Below are 16,436 nucleotides of genomic sequence, written 5' to 3' on the forward strand. Positions count from 1 at the left end.
TGGTTTTCTCCTTCCCCGGCTTTCTATTAATGAGCACCATCATTAGCAAAGATGGCGGCCGAGCGGTTTTGATTACTTTCCCTTACCCCGTTTGCACTTCTTTGTGAACTGTGTAGACTTTTCCGATGAAGTAATTCAACTCTTCCGCGGATCGGAATGTAGTTAACCAACGGCCTGACACTTTCATGCTCAGCATTTTGGCCGGAACAAGCCCACAGTCCCGCGTTTTAGCGCCGGTCCCCGTTAGCTTGCTCGTGGCTACCGCCGTACTGTAAAATGGCTCCAGTGCAGATCGGCGCTGACGGGCAGTTGGTGCCACTCGGGGGGCCGGTGGTCTCGGGCCCTCAGCCTCCGGCCCCCGGTACCCTGGCCACGCATGGGATACGCCTGAGCTTGCTTATCGACTTCCTTCTGCAAAGAACCTACCATGAGATCACCCTATTGGCAGAGCTGTAAGTAGACGAAGGCCTCCGATGCTAAGCTAGGCTAGGATAACCAAGAGACTAGCCCTCATAACAGGAGCAATAAAAGTCATTTGACAGCTCACATTGAATGAAGTGCAACAAAAAAGTAAAGATTTTACGCAGTGTGGGCGATCTTTTCCATCCTATTTTTTTGTATGATGATCGGACAATTTTACAATTCGTAATTAGGTTTGGAAAAATGTATAGTCTTATTTAAATTCACAACAAATACCCCTTGTGACACAGAGGCATATGGAAAATAAAATATGTAGACGTCAATTTTCCAGAAGTATTTTATTTTACTCCAACAATAACCTAACTATTGATAACCCTTTTTATTTCATAAAAAAATCCAAATAAAAAAAATATAGTTATTTGGGAAAATTTGTATTTTTACTTGGCTCATTGACACAATGATGAAGCCCTAACCAATATGAAATAGGGACTCCAAATTTTATTTTTCTTAATATGGTGTTCAGCACATAATCTTTAATACGTGAATTTTATGTACTACTTGTCTTGTTCGATGACTTGACCTTTGACATAATGTAGGCACAGTCCTTCAATGGGCTGAGTTAAGCTGTTTAACTTTTGAATAGATGAAAGAGTTTAAACTGTTTACATGGTATGTAATACAGTTCTTTCTTCTTCTTTTAGGCTTCCAAGAAAAACGGATATGGAGAGGTATGCCGATTATTTTTATTTTACTTACCCTGCACCTCACATTTTATATTGATGTCACCTTCCATTAAAGGAAAATCGAGATTGTCCAGTTTGCCAGTCGTACCAGGCAGCTATTTGTACGCTTGTTGGCCCTGGTAAAGTGGGCGAGTAACGCGGGCAAGGTGGAAAAATGTGCTGTAAGTGTATTTGGACATTTTCAAAATCTAGCTGCAAAACTGCTTTTTTGTAACTTTTTGTCTTGTGGTGACAGATGATATCCAGCTTCTTGGATCAGCAGACCATCTTGTTTGTGGACACAGCAGACCGACTGGCGTCGTTGGCACGAGACGCCCTGGTGCACGCTCGCCTGCCCAGCTTCGCCATCCCCTTCGCCATCGACGTCCTCACAACTGGTTCCTACCCACGCTTACCCACCTGCATACGAGTAAATCGGATTTGAAGTTTTCACTTTTCTCTCCTGGATTTCCACCGCATTAATACACACTATAGTCATGCATTTAATTATGTGACTTCCGACAACATATGACATTGATCATTTTTGCCTTTTTTTGGAATAGGATAAAATCATTCCACCCGATCCCATCACTAAAGTTGAGAAATTGACAACCTTGAACCAGCTGAATCAAATTCTACGGCACCGCCTGGTCACCACAGATTTGCCCCCGCAGTTAGCCAACCTCACAGTCGGTAAGCATCCTTAACCTGTCAATGTGTTTAGTAGTGATTCATGCTAGTGTATGTGATTATTCTTCTATTATTCTTTTGAATACGTGTTTGCGTGCAGCTAACGGCCGCGTGAAGTTTCGAGTGGAGGGAGAGTTTGAGGCCACTCTCACTGTGATGGGTGATGATCCAGATATCCCCTGGAGGCTCCTGAAGTTGGAGATATTGGTGGAGGACAAGGAAACTGGCGGTAAGGCTTGATGATGGGTACTGTGCTAGAATTATAATTTTTTTCTGGCCCACTCAATTGCTGACTGCACCTCTTTTGACACCAGATGGCCGAGCCTTGGTACACAGTCTTCAGGTGAACTATATCCATGAGCTCGTGCAAGCACGTCTATGTGCGGATGAGAAACCACTGCAAGACATGTACAACTGCTTGCGTATCCTTTCTGAATGTCTGACCTAGTTATTGTGTCACTATGTCAGGGTTCTAAAGTAAACAGCAGATGCTTTGGCATTAGTGGTAAAGAAATTAAATCGGCTGAGTTCATGACCACATTTGAATGTCGACTTTAACAACATTTAGGCCATTTTGCGAAGGGACGTGAATGATCTTTTCATGAGTTTATCACTTTTAGGCGTTCAATTCATTTGAAGTTGATTTGCTGCCAACCCTCCCACTTCAAATGGATTGGATGTCCAAAAGTTGCATTTTGTATAGAAGTTTTTTAGTTCACCAGAAATAAAGAACAAACTTTATTCGTTAAAGTAATATAAAAAAAGGCAACAACAGACAAAATTGGCAACTTTTGGATAACTATAGCCTAATAAAACACGACAAAACAAGCTGTTGGCGGTCAGAGTGAAAAAAATTAGAAGTCGCACTAGAGCGGGGGTGGGCAAACCTGTTCTCGAGGGCCGCTGTGGGTGCAGGTGTTGTTTCAATTGATCCAGCACGGACACTTTAACGAGCGGGGGTTGGGCTGAAACAAGATGCGCTGGATTGCAATTCACTCACTGATTGCACTTCTAAGATACCAGATTTGTGGAAATCTAACCCTGCACCCCCTGTAAGTCGCAGGCCCAGCCCAACTATGAAAAAAGTGCAACTCTTGGTCTGCAAAAAACTGTCTTGCTCATGTCTGCCAACATGCAGGGGGAAAATTCCCATTTTTTTTGTGATCACTGCATAGATACCATTTAACAATCTTGTCACACAACATCAGAAATGTAATAGGTCACTCCTTGAAGTCAGGAAGACTTTTCGGAACCTATTTTTATCTACTATGTTAGTCAAGCGCGCCACATATTAATGGACCAAATGTGTTGTAACGGCTGAAATAAATTAGAAGAGGAAAAAAAAAACAAGCAGCCTTAATCTGCTTTTAGAGTGCTGCATGACTGCACTAATCAATGCAAATGAGTGCATCTCGTCTCTGCCTTTCCTGCGAGCCGTCCGAGCAGTGCATCTCGGCACATCAAAGAGCAGTCTGTGCGGTGGACAAACGCCTCTTTTTTTACCGGCGCTCTGACGAAGGCTACATGCCCGAGCGCGCGTCTTGAATACCGATGAGAAAATGTGCCTGATACTTGACTTGACCGCCTGCGTTTCCTTTAACTACGCTGCGTCCAGACTCCTTCTGTCTCTCGCTGCAGCTGGAGGTGCTCCACTCGCAGACCTTGATGCTCATTAGGGAGCGCTGGGGGGACCTGGTGCAGGAGGAGCAATACTTGCCTGCAAAATACCTCATCCTCACTGTCTGGAAGTAAGCCTTGAAATCGCCTCAACTAAGGCGGGGTGATTTTAGAATTGAGGTAGAAGTATTATGTAAGACATAATACTGAAATTCTGCAGTGTTCTACATTTGTTCCTACATGTTTTGACCCCTCAAGTAATGGAGCGGCAGTGACTAGCTCCACATAGCTTTAAAGCTATATGTAGCCTGAATTTAAGCTACTTGTGCGGCCCAATGCAATGATATTTTCATTATTTGCCAATTAAAGCTGGGCATTTGGGCAGGGTTTGGACAGTCGTCATTGAATTAAATATGTTGCATCACATTCTGTCTCAATGATAGTAAAAATGTACTCGCCACAGCCAACAGGTGCTGGGTAGGAAAACGGGGACGGCCTCTGTGCATAAAGTCACGATCAAGATTGACGAATCAGATGTATCGAAACCGCTGCAGATCTCCCACGACCCGCCTTTACCTGCGTGCGACTCCAGATTGATGGAGAGGGCAATGAAAGTCAGTTGCACTACCCCTTTAATGACAGTTTACGTGTCATACATTAATAATGCTGACGTCTTCCATCTTTAGATTGACCATTTGTCTGTGGAGAAGCTTCTGATTGACAGCGTTCACGCACGTTCCCACCAAAAGTTGCTGGAATTGAAAGCCGTTTTAAAGGGCAGCAATCCAACTGACAGCTGTATGTATTGAATTCCCAGATTCCTATTGAAGTACAAAATACAATTTCTCGTGGAATTGCATGGGGATGTTTTGCTCTATGGGTCACATTTCCTGTAAAAATGGACTCCCTTCCTATTCATTTTGGTCACTTCCAATGTAAAAATTGACTCACTTCCCATGTGGTTCATATGATTTTACCATTAGAAATGAATGCGGCCACTGGAAATATTTGTTGAATATATTGAAATGTGAATTTGTATCTTTTTGCCATTGGATTTTAGTAGGGCCCTTTGGGCCGAAATAATCCCCCCCCCCCTTTTTTGAGTATTTATCAGATTTACTCCTTTCTCATCATTCAACTGTATGTTTCTATGTTTCAACTGCAGCATTCATTGAAACCGCCCTACCCACTCTCGTCATTCCCATACTGGAGCCGTGCGGTCGTTCGGAGTGCCTACATATCTTTGTGGATTTGCATTCTGGCATGCTGCAACCCATGCTGTATGGATTAGGTGAGCGGAAGCCATCCCCCTAACCCGTCCCACTGTGCTTTCTAAACGGGGCGCTTTCTTCCATTAGATCAATCAATGCTGGACGACATTGAGAAGACTATCAACGATGACATGAAGCGTATCCTGTCTTGGCTTCAACAACTCAAGTGCGTGTGCCTGCAGTAAACATCTGTAACATCTAAAGTCACATATTGTATTACGAAGAGGAAAAGTCACAATATCACAATAATTGAGTAATAGGTTGTTATATTATTGGATTAAATTCTTAAGGGTTATGAGAAAAAAACTCATAACCTTATGGAAATAGACATTTTAGTGCATATTATGACATATTACGCACAAGTTGTAATATTACAAGATCACATTCGCAATATGAGAATGAAATGATGCGTTGAATTACTGAGACAAAACTCACAATATTACTAGACTAAAGTCATACATTGTAATATTATGGAAAAAACATCTAAAATCATGTTTTATTGGAGTAATATTACCAAAAAAAAACGTAAAATTAAATGAAAATGGTCAAATTCAATGCTGTACCGAATAACACACCATTTTATTTTATCAACGTATGTTTGCGTGAACACAAAACTGATTGGTTGAACGTAGCTGATAGTATTGAATTAAAGAACATCATCTTGTGAACAGATTCTGGCTGGGTGAGCAGCGCTGCAGACAGTCTGTGAAGCATCTTCCAACCGTGTGCACCGACGTCCTCCACCTCTCCAACACTGCTTCACACCCGGTGGGGAATTTGGGCAAGCACAAGCTCTTCATCAAGCTCACGCGTCTTCCGCAGTACTACATTGTGAGCCCCTTCTCTCCGTGACGCGCACATCAAGTTTCCGTGGCATGACATTTTAAATTTTGGCTGATTTGTCCCTCAGGTGGTGGAGATGGTTGATATGCCCAGCAATCCCACGGCTTTGCAGTACAAATACTCCTTCCTTTTTGTGACTCAGCTGGAAGGTGACGACGGGCCCATGTGCGCACAGCTTTTGCAGCATTTCAAGCCCAATCTCGAACATCTCGTTCAAGATGCCACGTCGATACGCTTGCACCGAGCTGCCTCAAAGAGAAAGGTCAGGATTTTTCCTAGTAGCATTTACCATTGAGGCGTACAAAATAAAACTATATTATTTCATTTTCTAATGCTTTAAAAATAGTTTCCTTTTTTCTATAGTTAATTCTTGAAAAGAAATAAAAAACAAAACAGCAAATCAACTATTATTCACATTTTCCTGTTAGCTAACACTGCTTGAAATAATTGATGAAAATCCACACGTTTCGTATAAAAAGAAGTGAGGATGCTATTTTCAAAATAATTGAATTTATTATTTATTTATTATTTTCACCGTAATTTTGCGTAGATGACCGCAGAGCCAGCAGAAACAGAGCCAAAGAAGCCCAAGCGCTCAGGGGAGATGAGTGCCTTCAACAAAGAGTTGGCACACCTCGTCGCCATGTGTGACACCAACATGCCCTTTGTTGGCCTCAGGACTGAGGTGAGTCGTTGCGACTCGAGAGCTCAATTTATTCCTCTGCTTCATTCCCGCGTCTTGCTCAATCAAACTCACTTTCCTTGCCGACGCTCGTTGCGCGTCTGTTGTGATATAGCTGTCCAACATGGAGATTCCCAACCAGGGTGTTGAAGTGGAAGGGGACGGCAGCAGTCACGCCATCCGCTTGCTTAAGTAAAACATCACACATCACAAACACGCATGTACACTTATACACTGCATTTTTTTCCACACGGAAATAACAGTGAATGATATAATTCAATTTAAACTTATTTTATTTTACTTTAAACTCATTTAAGACATCCCCTTCTTTCAAGGGACACAGAAAACTGTTCTAAGGCTGTATGAATAAATTATCTAAAAAAAGAAAGATTAGAGTCTCATCTTTCATTGGAAAAAAGGTTGTTTTCTTTCTAATTACAACTGCATTTTACACACCAGTTTAAAAAACATGCTCCCCGAACACACCATATTCATTTTTCGCTGGTTTGCCATCAGTGGAATGGCTTAGTTAGAGCACATTAAATGTCAATATTACACGCGAAGATAACTGTCATATTCTCGTAGGATCCCTCCTTGCAAAAGTGTCGGAGAGGAGACCAGAAGAGCTTTGGAGCGTTCTGTTCTGGACTGCACCTTCCGTCTGCAGGGCAGAAATAACCGGACATGGGTGGCAGAGCTCGTGCTTGCCAACTGCCCCCTCAACAGCACCAGTAGCAAAGAGCAAGGTACACACCAAATTCCCCCGTGCGTTATGATTAATACCGCATATATCTTTTAACAAGGAAAACACCCAAAAATAAAAAATATGTTGTTTTTTGACGGCACTTTAATGGACTAACTGCTTATAGTTCAGTGCCGTTGGGTTAAAAAGGGTTGGGGGAATTTTTTTATTTTATTTTTTTTAATCGGATTCACTGATAAATAAGAAATAATCATTGTTGCCCTTCATCCCTTAACTTATTATTGACAGCTTCCACGCGGCATGTGTACCTCACCTACGAAAACCCCCTGTCTGAACCCGTGGGTGGACGCAAAGTCGTTGAAATGTTCCTCAACGACTGGAGCGCCATCAGTCAGCTTTATCAATGTGTGCTTCACTTCTCTCGAGCACTGCCAGGTACCAGCGACTGTTCAAAAAATCGCCACAGCACAATCTGTCGCATCTATGTAGTGACATAACCACAAGTATAAGCTTTATGTATTTTATAAACCTCCTTATCTTCTCTTTGTGACATCCCAGAGTTGCCCTCGTACCTAAGCTTGTTCTCGGAGGTGCGGCTGTATAACTTTCGCAAGCTGGTACTGTGCTACGGCACCACCAAGGGAAGTTCCGTCACCATCCAGTGGAATTCCAACAGCCAACGCTTTCACTTGTCCCTCGGGACGGTGGGACCCAATTCGGGTTGCTCAAACTGCCACAACATCATCCTCCATCAGCTGCAGGAGATGTTCAACAAGAACCCCAATGTCATTCAGCTTTTACAGGTAACCACAACTGGAGGCATTTCATGTGTTTTCCGGACATAAAGTCCATGGTATTCTTTAATACCATGGCCGAGCCTGCGACTTATACTCAGGTGCCACTTGTAATATGTTAAAATCTAAAATTTTACATCTTCAAAAATGTTTATACTAATCAACCGCGAGGGGACGCTATTGGTTTGTTATTAAGAAGCCAAATAATATGAGCACTCCTACAATGTTGACTATGTTTATATACCTAATCGAAGCAGTATAATAATGATTACAAAGGATTAGCGATTTGGAGCGGTTGGATTTAATTAATGAAGTTCTGTGGATGTCCATGTTACCTTATTTGGATATTTACATCACTTGCCAACCTGTTGAGCCTGTAATAATAAATCGGCAATGTGGACGCGTTAAAGCGCATCTCGAGGGTTTCCTTTCAAATCCATTCCAAATATCCATGGTTCTGACTGATCATTTGTTTTTGCAGGTGCTTTATGACACCCAGGCCCCGCTGAACGCCATCAACAAATTACCCACCGTGCCCATGTTGGGCCTTACCCAGCGCACCAACACCGCATACCAGTGCTTCTCCATCCTGCCGCAGTCGCCCACGCACATCCGCCTAGCGTTCCGCAACACGTACTGCATCGACATCTATTGCCGGAGCCGCGGCGTGGTGGCTATCCGGGACGGCGCCTACAGCCTCTTTGACAACTCCAAGATTGTGGAGGGTTTTCAGCCGGCCCCTGGGCTCAAGGTAACATAAGTGCCATCAATGGCAGCCAAGGAGCTCATACTAAAAGAAACACTTTATTCCCGTTTCAGACATTCTTGAGCATGTTTGTAGACAATACCCAGGACGCACGTCGGCGTTCGGTCAACGAAGATGACAACCCGCCGTCCCCGGTTGCCGTGGACATTATGGACACGCTCATGAGCCAGTTGCAGGCTCAGCCGCAAGCCATGAGGCCCGCTGGCAGCGGCGTGTACCCGCCACTAACATCGCCTCCGCCCAACTACCACGCCAACGTCGCCCCTTCGCCTTCCATGATGCCCACCCAATCGCCAGGTATTCACGGAGAAAAGCGTGACGGCTGTTTGATTCACGCGAGCTTCCTTACCGCGACATGAATTGTCACCACCATGCTGACTTGCTGTTTCAATATGCACGCAAGAAGTCCGCCCCTGCCATGTTGCCCCATCACAGCCCTCCGACCGCGCTGCCGAGCTTTAGCGTGTGCATATGAGTAGTGTTGCACCGATACCTGACTGTGTTCTGATAGACGGTACAAAATATAAATATATATATTTTTATAATACTAAATTTGTGCATACACACTTGAATGTCAGATCCTGCTTAGAATGCCATTATGTCACATTAGTATGTTAGCTTAGCTCATGTGCTAATCATTTTAGCCAGAACTTCGCTAGCCTACTTTTCCCTGTTTTACTTCTTCCTCACAAAGCTAACTTTTTATAGCTACTCATATCTTTGTCAGAGTTCGTAGCAATGTTCCCTCTAAGGTGCGCACTACTCTTGTCTTCTCTGCGCACAGTAAATCATATGGAGCGCACAAAATAAAATCCTTTTTTTTTTTTTTATAGCTATGAGGCCGACGCACGAACCACTTATCCGCCGGGCCGTCCATTCATAGATATTAATCATTACATTTTATTATTACTAAATCATTTACGTGTAGTAGACATGCAGGTTATGGCAGGTGTGATACTGGTGTGTGCCCATAGCGAGCAATGATGATGTTGCTCACACCAGTACTCAATGTGCTCAGGGAGGTTGTCTTTCTGCCCAGACAAACAACAAATTAGAGGGAACATTGGTTCGTAGTATGTTAAATCCTGACTGGTATTACTGTTTGACATTAATCTACCATTTCAAGTATAGGTGCTAGCAATGAAAATATGACGTGTAAATGAGCAGAATACAAAACACCACACGTCAGATTAGCTTTGCTTCTAGAAAACAGTTTCATCCCCTTCAAGCAATTTGTTTCTATCTTGAATACTATCTTTGTTTTCCCCAACGGCATTTGTAATCGGCAGCCATCTTAGGAAGAGCGACAAGCGCCGGCACTTTTACGGCCGTAACAACTATTGTTTGGCAACTAAATCTCAAAACGATACCTGCATTTTAGCCGCTTTAGTACCGGGCCGCCTTTCAATGCTCCTATTGGTGTCAGTGCAACACTATGTATGATAGAGTGAGCGAGCGAGCGAGTGTGTGTGTGTGTGTGAGCTGCTCAGTTTGACCAGATGTGGTGTATGTATGTGCAGGGAACATCCATGCCTCTGGCTCCCCTAGCGGAGCATTGAGGGCTCCCTCTCCTTTCGGCCCCACCCCGTCTCCATCTTCTCTGGGCATAGCCATGGGTCAGACAAGCTTTGCCAGCCCCCACGGTAAGACGGGCACAGATCTGGGGGCCTGTCTGAACACCAAGCTCCCTTTGCCCAGCTCTCGATTAGGCTGTGTAGAGGACAGATACGCACAGGGCTTCAAAAAAAACAGGCACCCACAGTTGTGCATTTATTTGGTGTTGTTTGATTTTCATGTGCAGTTAACATGTGGCTATTGCTCTCACCAGGCGCGCTGGATCCCAGCTCTCCCTACGCCATGGTGTCTCCGAGCCACAGGGGACAGTGGCCGGGCTCTCCCCAGGTCTCAGGTCCTTCGCCTGGGGCGAGGATCCACGGCATGTCGCCTGGGAACCCGTCGCTGCATTCGCCCATCCCTGACCCCCACTCTCCGCGTGCCGGAACTGGTAAATGGCCTTTGAGCAAAAACCACAGTGAAAGAAACTAGTTTGTCCAAAATACAGCTTTGTTTGCACTCTTTAGGTTCCCAAATCATGCCCAGCAGTATGCCTCCTCCCCGCAAGCTACCTCAGCGCTCTTGGGCTGCCTCCATCCCCACCATCCTCACCCACAGCGCCCTCCACGTACTCCTGCTGCCCTCACCCACACCGTGTCAGGTGCCGGGTCTGGCCGGCAGCTACCTGTGCTCGCCACTAGAGCGCTTCCTAGGTTCAGTCATCATGAGGCGGCACCTGCTGCGAATCATCCAGCAGGAAGCCAACGTGAGTTTGGGCCTGAGCCAATGGGCCAATGAACTGTCATGATAGCGCACTAATAGAACTAAAAGCAAAGCAACTGCTAACGACAATACGAAGTCAATTAACTTAAACTAATGTCTCAGCTAAATTTACATGTTGTAGCTAGCGATCGTAATATATAATATTCAATAACAGTAACCACAGCTTTTATCCATTTTTATGAATGTTCTTGCCTTGACTGAAGCAAGTTAGGCAACACAGCTAGCGAGATAGTTTTCCGCTGTTAGATTATTTGCCTCCTGTGCAGCTATCCGTCGTGAACTCCAACGAACCCGGCGTCATCATGTTCAAGACGGACGTGCTCAAGTGCCGTGTAGCTCTGAACCCAAAGAACTACCAGACCCTGCAGCTCAAGGTCACCCCAGAGAATGCGGGACCCTGGTCCCAGGAGGAACTTCAGGTGCTCGAGAGGTTCTTTGAAACTAGGGTATGTACCTTCACATCATTCTTAGAGGGAGCAATTTGCATTTCTGTCAAGGCAAAAAAACAGCACCCTCAGCGACCCTTGAGCATGGGCTCACTCTGTTCTCTCTTCAAGGTTGCCGGCCCTCCCTTCAAGTACAACACGTTGAATGCCTTCACCAAGCTTCTGGGGGCACATACGCACATACTCCGGGACTGTGTGCGCATCATGAAGCTTGAACTGGTTGGTTGGAATTTCTAATCTTTTTTCTCCCCTTTTAAAAAGATGCACTTTATCAGATTAAACCTTACGTTCTCGTCATCTTTCTCTTGCAGTTTCCTGATCAAGCCGGCCAACTCAAGTGGAACGTCCAGTTCTGCCTCACCATACCTCCCAGCGCCCCCCCCATCGCTCCCCCCGGAACCATCGCCGTGGTCCTCAAGACGAAGATGCTCTTCTTTGTAGGTCCATGCCAGGCCAAAGCGAATGATTGGAAAGCTCTTGAGACTGTGTGTTTTGTCCGCCCCTCCGTCGCAGTTGCAGCTGACTCAGCGCGTACCCGTGCCGCAGGAACCGTCGAGCATCATCGTCCCCATCGTGTACGACATGGCCACCGGCCTCACCCAACAGGCTGACATTCCCAGGCAGCACAGCTCGTCGGGAAAGGCGGCGCTCATGGTCTCCAACATCCTCAAGAGGTTTAATGAAATGCACCCCGCCAGGCCGGGTAGGTCCCCCTAGCCAATTATTATTATTATTATTTTTTGCATGACTATTTTTGCCCATTTAAAAAATTGAACCCATATTATTTTACGGACTTAAGTTGCTCTCGGGTATAAGTCGAAGTGGTCCAAAAACGCATCTGACACAGGAAAATAAATGAAACAAACAATAGTAAGAGAGCGTTGTGCGACATTTTTAAAAGCGCCTTTGTTTTCGGAGATAAAACTCAGTTTTGTTTTGATGTACAGTACCAAAAAATGTTGATAAGTCCCCGAAAAAATATGTGGGAACTGAATTTGACCACGGTTCTACTTTTCTAATGTGTTTTCTTTCCTCCAGGAGAATGCACCATATTTGCGTCAGTCCACGAGTTGATGGCCAACTTTACTTTGCCCCAGGACCCCCGACATTGAACAAACGAGCAATCGGAGCTCAGCTTTTAACACCCGGACAGAGTATCCTACGGCCGGGTGACGCGCGGTTAACCATCAAGTTTGTTCTTCTCGGTACTGACTAAAGATGAGCAGATGAGGTATATTTTGGATATGAGTCCTATTTTTTTCCCCCCTTCGTGGGGCACTTGTAAACAGAATATTATCTATTGAAATGGAGTTTGTTCACAAAATATGTACATGGTTGTATATTTCAGTCTAGGTCTTTTGTTTTCGCGACATTCTGATCTCGAATCATTGGATTTCTTAGTCTTTCGGAAAGAGACGTTTTCATTTTTATTTCACAATGGCGACGCACTATGAATTGACTGTGTATAATCAAGAATGAGGGATACTTTGGAACTTTGCTTTTTAAAAGCTGACTTTTGTCTTCCACTGCTGGAGCCTGATTGTTTGTCAGGCAATTCTAAGCGACACTTTTTAAAATCTAAATCATCTTGCAACGTTTGTAAAAGCGCATTTCTTGCGGCGCTTTCTTCCACTACTAGTTACACATTTCATTTTGAGACAACGCCACATAAAAATGGTTCACTTTGCTCCTGTTTACAACAATGTACCAGCAAAAATTATGTAATTGCTTTTCTTGGAGGATGTTCACTCACACCAGACCGCCATTTTTTTTTTCAAGCGTCTCAAAGTACGTATTGTGTTCTATGTCTACAGGAACACAGATTTCATACAAAGAAAGGTTAGATTTTCATCTTTAATTATAAATAGTAGTTGGCCCTGACTCTTTTTTTTGTCCTTTAGTTATAAGGCGTTGAGCATTATAAATTTGGTAGTGAATGAGTTCAGCATGTCAAAATAAATCAGTACATCTGTATATAAAGTATATTTGATGATATTGTTCCTTTTGATTTGGAATAAATCTTTTTTTCTGCACTGCAGGATTATCCCAGTGTGAGTTTGAGACACCTTTTTGATAGGGAATGTAAGGATTTTTTTTACATAAGTTTCATTCATAAATTCAGATTTTACTTTATTGAAAAAAAAAACTAGTATTCCAACATACCAAAAAAACTACTTTTCTGCAACATATTCATTTTGACTAAATTCAGAGTATTTTTCTCTGTTGAATATTTCTTTTTGCCCTATATGATATATTTTATACCTAAAATCCAAACAAGGCTTGTCTCTTTCTAAACATTACGTCATTGGTTGCGAGGAGGGGCGTTCAGGGTCCCCACTGAGAGACTGCGGCTGGAAGGCTGGCAATCGCAGGGCGTGGGTTAGCCGGGTGTCGCTTCAATGTATCCCCCCTCTCACTGCTCGTATACCAACACCGAACATCGCCTTTCCACCAACAAATCGAGACTTTTGTCGAGAATTAAAAAACCGCGAGGCTTTTTCGACGGCGGCACACCGGAACGCACCATCACCGCCCCAGACATGCGTTAAGTAGAAGCTTCGTCTTAGTTCTGCGAGCCTCTGTATGGCTCTACTTTCATTTCGACTAAAGTGAATTTTAAGATGGCAGGATGCTTATCAGAGCCACTTTGTCAGCCCTGCGTCTACCATCAGGCGTTTAAAGGTGAGTCAACATTAGCTTAAAGAAAACATGCATCCACTGATCACACTGATGCCAATTGTGTTGTGTTTGAGTGCTGATGTATACGTATATTCTATTCTGTTTTATTAGTGGAGCTACAGGTGAAAAGACCCCTGATGCCCCTCCAACTGAGTCCAGAACAGGTGGCTGTGGAGATGCTGTGTCTCTGTGGGCAACTGGACCTCCTTATCAGGGCACAGATGCAGGAGGTATTGAATCACCGAGTGGCCATGAACGCATCGTTGTGGATGCAGTGCTGCATGTATAGCATCTGTGCGAAGTTTATGATTAGTTTTGAGGATATATTGCAAGTTTTATTTTGCAGTAAATCGTGTGATTGCCCTGTATCACTTTGTGAGATGGTTTGAAACATGTATTTATTTTTAACTTGGGGAATCAGTTAACTTAACATGCAAATATTTTGTTCAACATGCCTTTTCTATCTTATACTAGGAGTGTCCAAAACGTATGGAAGGGCCAACTTAAAAAATATTTAGAAATATATATTATTCATTCATTATAATTATATTATTTCATTATTATCTAAATAAGTATGTGTTTTTCAATTTCTGGATAGTTTCAGGAGCAGTTAAGACAAGGCTGTAGCCCAGAGGAGTCGGACGCCTTTCAGGCCCAAGGTCAGTTGGCATCAGCCCCATATTTTACATATTTAATATGAACATTGTATTGTATTTAAATGTACTCGCTGCTGTCCTACAGGATCGGAAATTCTTGACCAGATGCTGCAGTGCCTTGAACATCTACCAAAACCCATGCCACAACTAGAGGTATCATACATTTCATTTAAAAAAATATTTTAGTCAACACACTCAAAATAAATATCAAATATGTTTTGAGAATTATTATTTTAAGAAGGCAGTTATTAGATATGAGCATTTTAAAATACTGGCAATAACAGATGACTTTTGTGGGGATGTATGCAATGTATGAAAAAATAAAGGACATTAATTCATCTTTGTGTTCCCTTTATAGGACTACCTGGACATGGTGGGTTTGTCCGCCATGTTTCCTCGTGTAGAGGTGTTCCTCATTCAAGGCAGCCCAGTGGACATGTTGGAAAGGCCGCCAATGGACGGTGAGCTTTTCTCAATAGCTTAAACTTTTGTATTTTTTAAAATAACTGCTTAATACAATATTGTGATTATTTGATACTACCTTGTAGTGTCTTGTTGTTGAGAACTATATTCAAGTGAGTTTAGGAGTTTCATTTAGAAAAATGCCAGTTGAATGCATTTACACCAACCGCAACCAAAAGAAACACTCGTCAAAAAGCGCTACTTCTTATTTTTTAGGACTGTCACATCATATTTTTGCATAACCGTTTTGGCACATTATGGAAACAGTCAGTAAGGGCAAGCTGATTCTTCCTTTGCAGACTATTTCTCCCACATCGCCAAACTGAATCAGCTGCTTGTGCTGACTCAGCAGCTGGAGGAGGACATTCGGCACCTCGGAAGTCACAAATACATCGCCCACCAACTCTCTGTCATATACGTAAGATGGCTTACGTCGCTTTACTTTCCAGCGGCTGGCTAATAAAGTGGCTTTTTCCTCTTGGAATACACACAGCAAGTGGTGTGCTCCTTCCGAGGTGTCAACGTCTTCTTGGAGATAAAAAAGAACATTGAGGCCAACTTCAAGCAGATGAAAGAGTCTCTGGTGGTGGAGGAGGAAGGCTCCAGGCACGAACCTCAGCTGGCTGCGCATTATGTCCACTGGTGAGTTCAACTGTTTCCTGTAAAACAGTGTCTTCATCACCATTGAAAGCAGGGGTGTCCAATGGGCGTCCGACAAACAGCTAGTTTAAACCAGTATGAATGAGCTATAAATACATCTTAAAAACCTGATTCACGTGATCGGCCCGAAATCTAAAATTTTTAACTGTAAAAAGTTTATTTTTCTTTCTCTTTCTTTAGGATATTGGACATTACTCACAAGCTGACATCTACAGTGCTGTCTCTTCCGGATGAGTTGACTGATGACCTTGATCAGGCCATGGCTTTCATGTCACAGTTTGCGTCGTAATGAGCGCCACCCGCTGAGGACTTGCACGGTGCTACGCCATTTGACTCCACAGCGGGATTATAAAATGCTATTTATTTGCTGATATGTTTGTTTTTTGCATTGGTTTGTTTGAAACTTGCTCCAGTTGTCACCATTGTTATGAATGTTTTTCTACCTCTAACAATACATTTGAATGCAATTGGCAGTTTGTGTACGTACCTAGCTCATCTACTCCAACTTCTACTACTACCACATCTATATAGAGTAAAAAGAATGACAGTATTCAAATGAAAGTATCGTGATCGAGAAAAAAATAACCGATAATTCAAATTCTTCCTCGATAAAGTCAGGAGTAAACAGAAAACACAGCCCTCAAATAACCACTTTTTCCATTGTTATTTGAATGCATCAGACACGGGA

General features: G+C 43.4%; 2 protein-coding genes across 3 annotated transcripts; both read left to right on the plus strand.

Moving 5' to 3' along the window:
- Positions 1 to 19: 19 nt before the first annotated feature.
- med14 (mediator complex subunit 14) lies at positions 20 to 13,340 on the plus strand. Of its 2 annotated transcripts, XM_077616843.1 has the most exons (29): positions 20 to 452; positions 1,122 to 1,148; positions 1,219 to 1,324; positions 1,399 to 1,572; positions 1,706 to 1,835; positions 1,933 to 2,061; positions 2,147 to 2,254; positions 3,448 to 3,580; positions 3,913 to 4,063; positions 4,136 to 4,247; positions 4,615 to 4,740; positions 4,808 to 4,886; positions 5,392 to 5,551; positions 5,631 to 5,825; positions 6,114 to 6,248; positions 6,361 to 6,437; positions 6,831 to 6,991; positions 7,237 to 7,383; positions 7,507 to 7,751; positions 8,224 to 8,493; positions 8,562 to 8,805; positions 10,029 to 10,151; positions 10,337 to 10,513; positions 10,590 to 10,828; positions 11,112 to 11,291; positions 11,403 to 11,510; positions 11,603 to 11,728; positions 11,805 to 11,994; positions 12,330 to 13,340. In XM_077616843.1, exons 1-29 carry the CDS (start codon positions 277 to 279, stop codon positions 12,401 to 12,403), a joined length of 4,302 nt encoding a protein of 1,433 aa, XP_077472969.1. In that variant the 5' UTR covers positions 20 to 276; the 3' UTR covers positions 12,404 to 13,340. The 2 variants fall into 2 exon arrangements, with proteins under 2 accessions (XP_077472969.1, XP_077472970.1); XM_077616844.1 differs by lacking the exon at positions 10,029 to 10,151.
- A 256-nt stretch (positions 13,341 to 13,596) lies between these two features.
- LOC144086752 (uncharacterized) lies at positions 13,597 to 16,221 on the plus strand. The gene is made up of 8 exons (XM_077616831.1): positions 13,597 to 13,973; positions 14,082 to 14,200; positions 14,569 to 14,629; positions 14,712 to 14,779; positions 14,985 to 15,087; positions 15,388 to 15,506; positions 15,582 to 15,730; positions 15,929 to 16,221. The coding sequence occupies exons 1-8, from the start codon at positions 13,913 to 13,915 to the stop codon at positions 16,035 to 16,037; spliced, it is 789 nt and encodes a 262-aa protein (XP_077472957.1). The 5' UTR covers positions 13,597 to 13,912; the 3' UTR covers positions 16,038 to 16,221.
- Positions 16,222 to 16,436: the final 215 nt, after the last annotated feature.

Source organism: Stigmatopora argus, chromosome 13 (assembly GCF_051989625.1).
Source record: "Stigmatopora argus isolate UIUO_Sarg chromosome 13, RoL_Sarg_1.0, whole genome shotgun sequence".
Classification (NCBI taxonomy): Eukaryota; Metazoa; Chordata; class Actinopteri; order Syngnathiformes; family Syngnathidae; genus Stigmatopora; species Stigmatopora argus.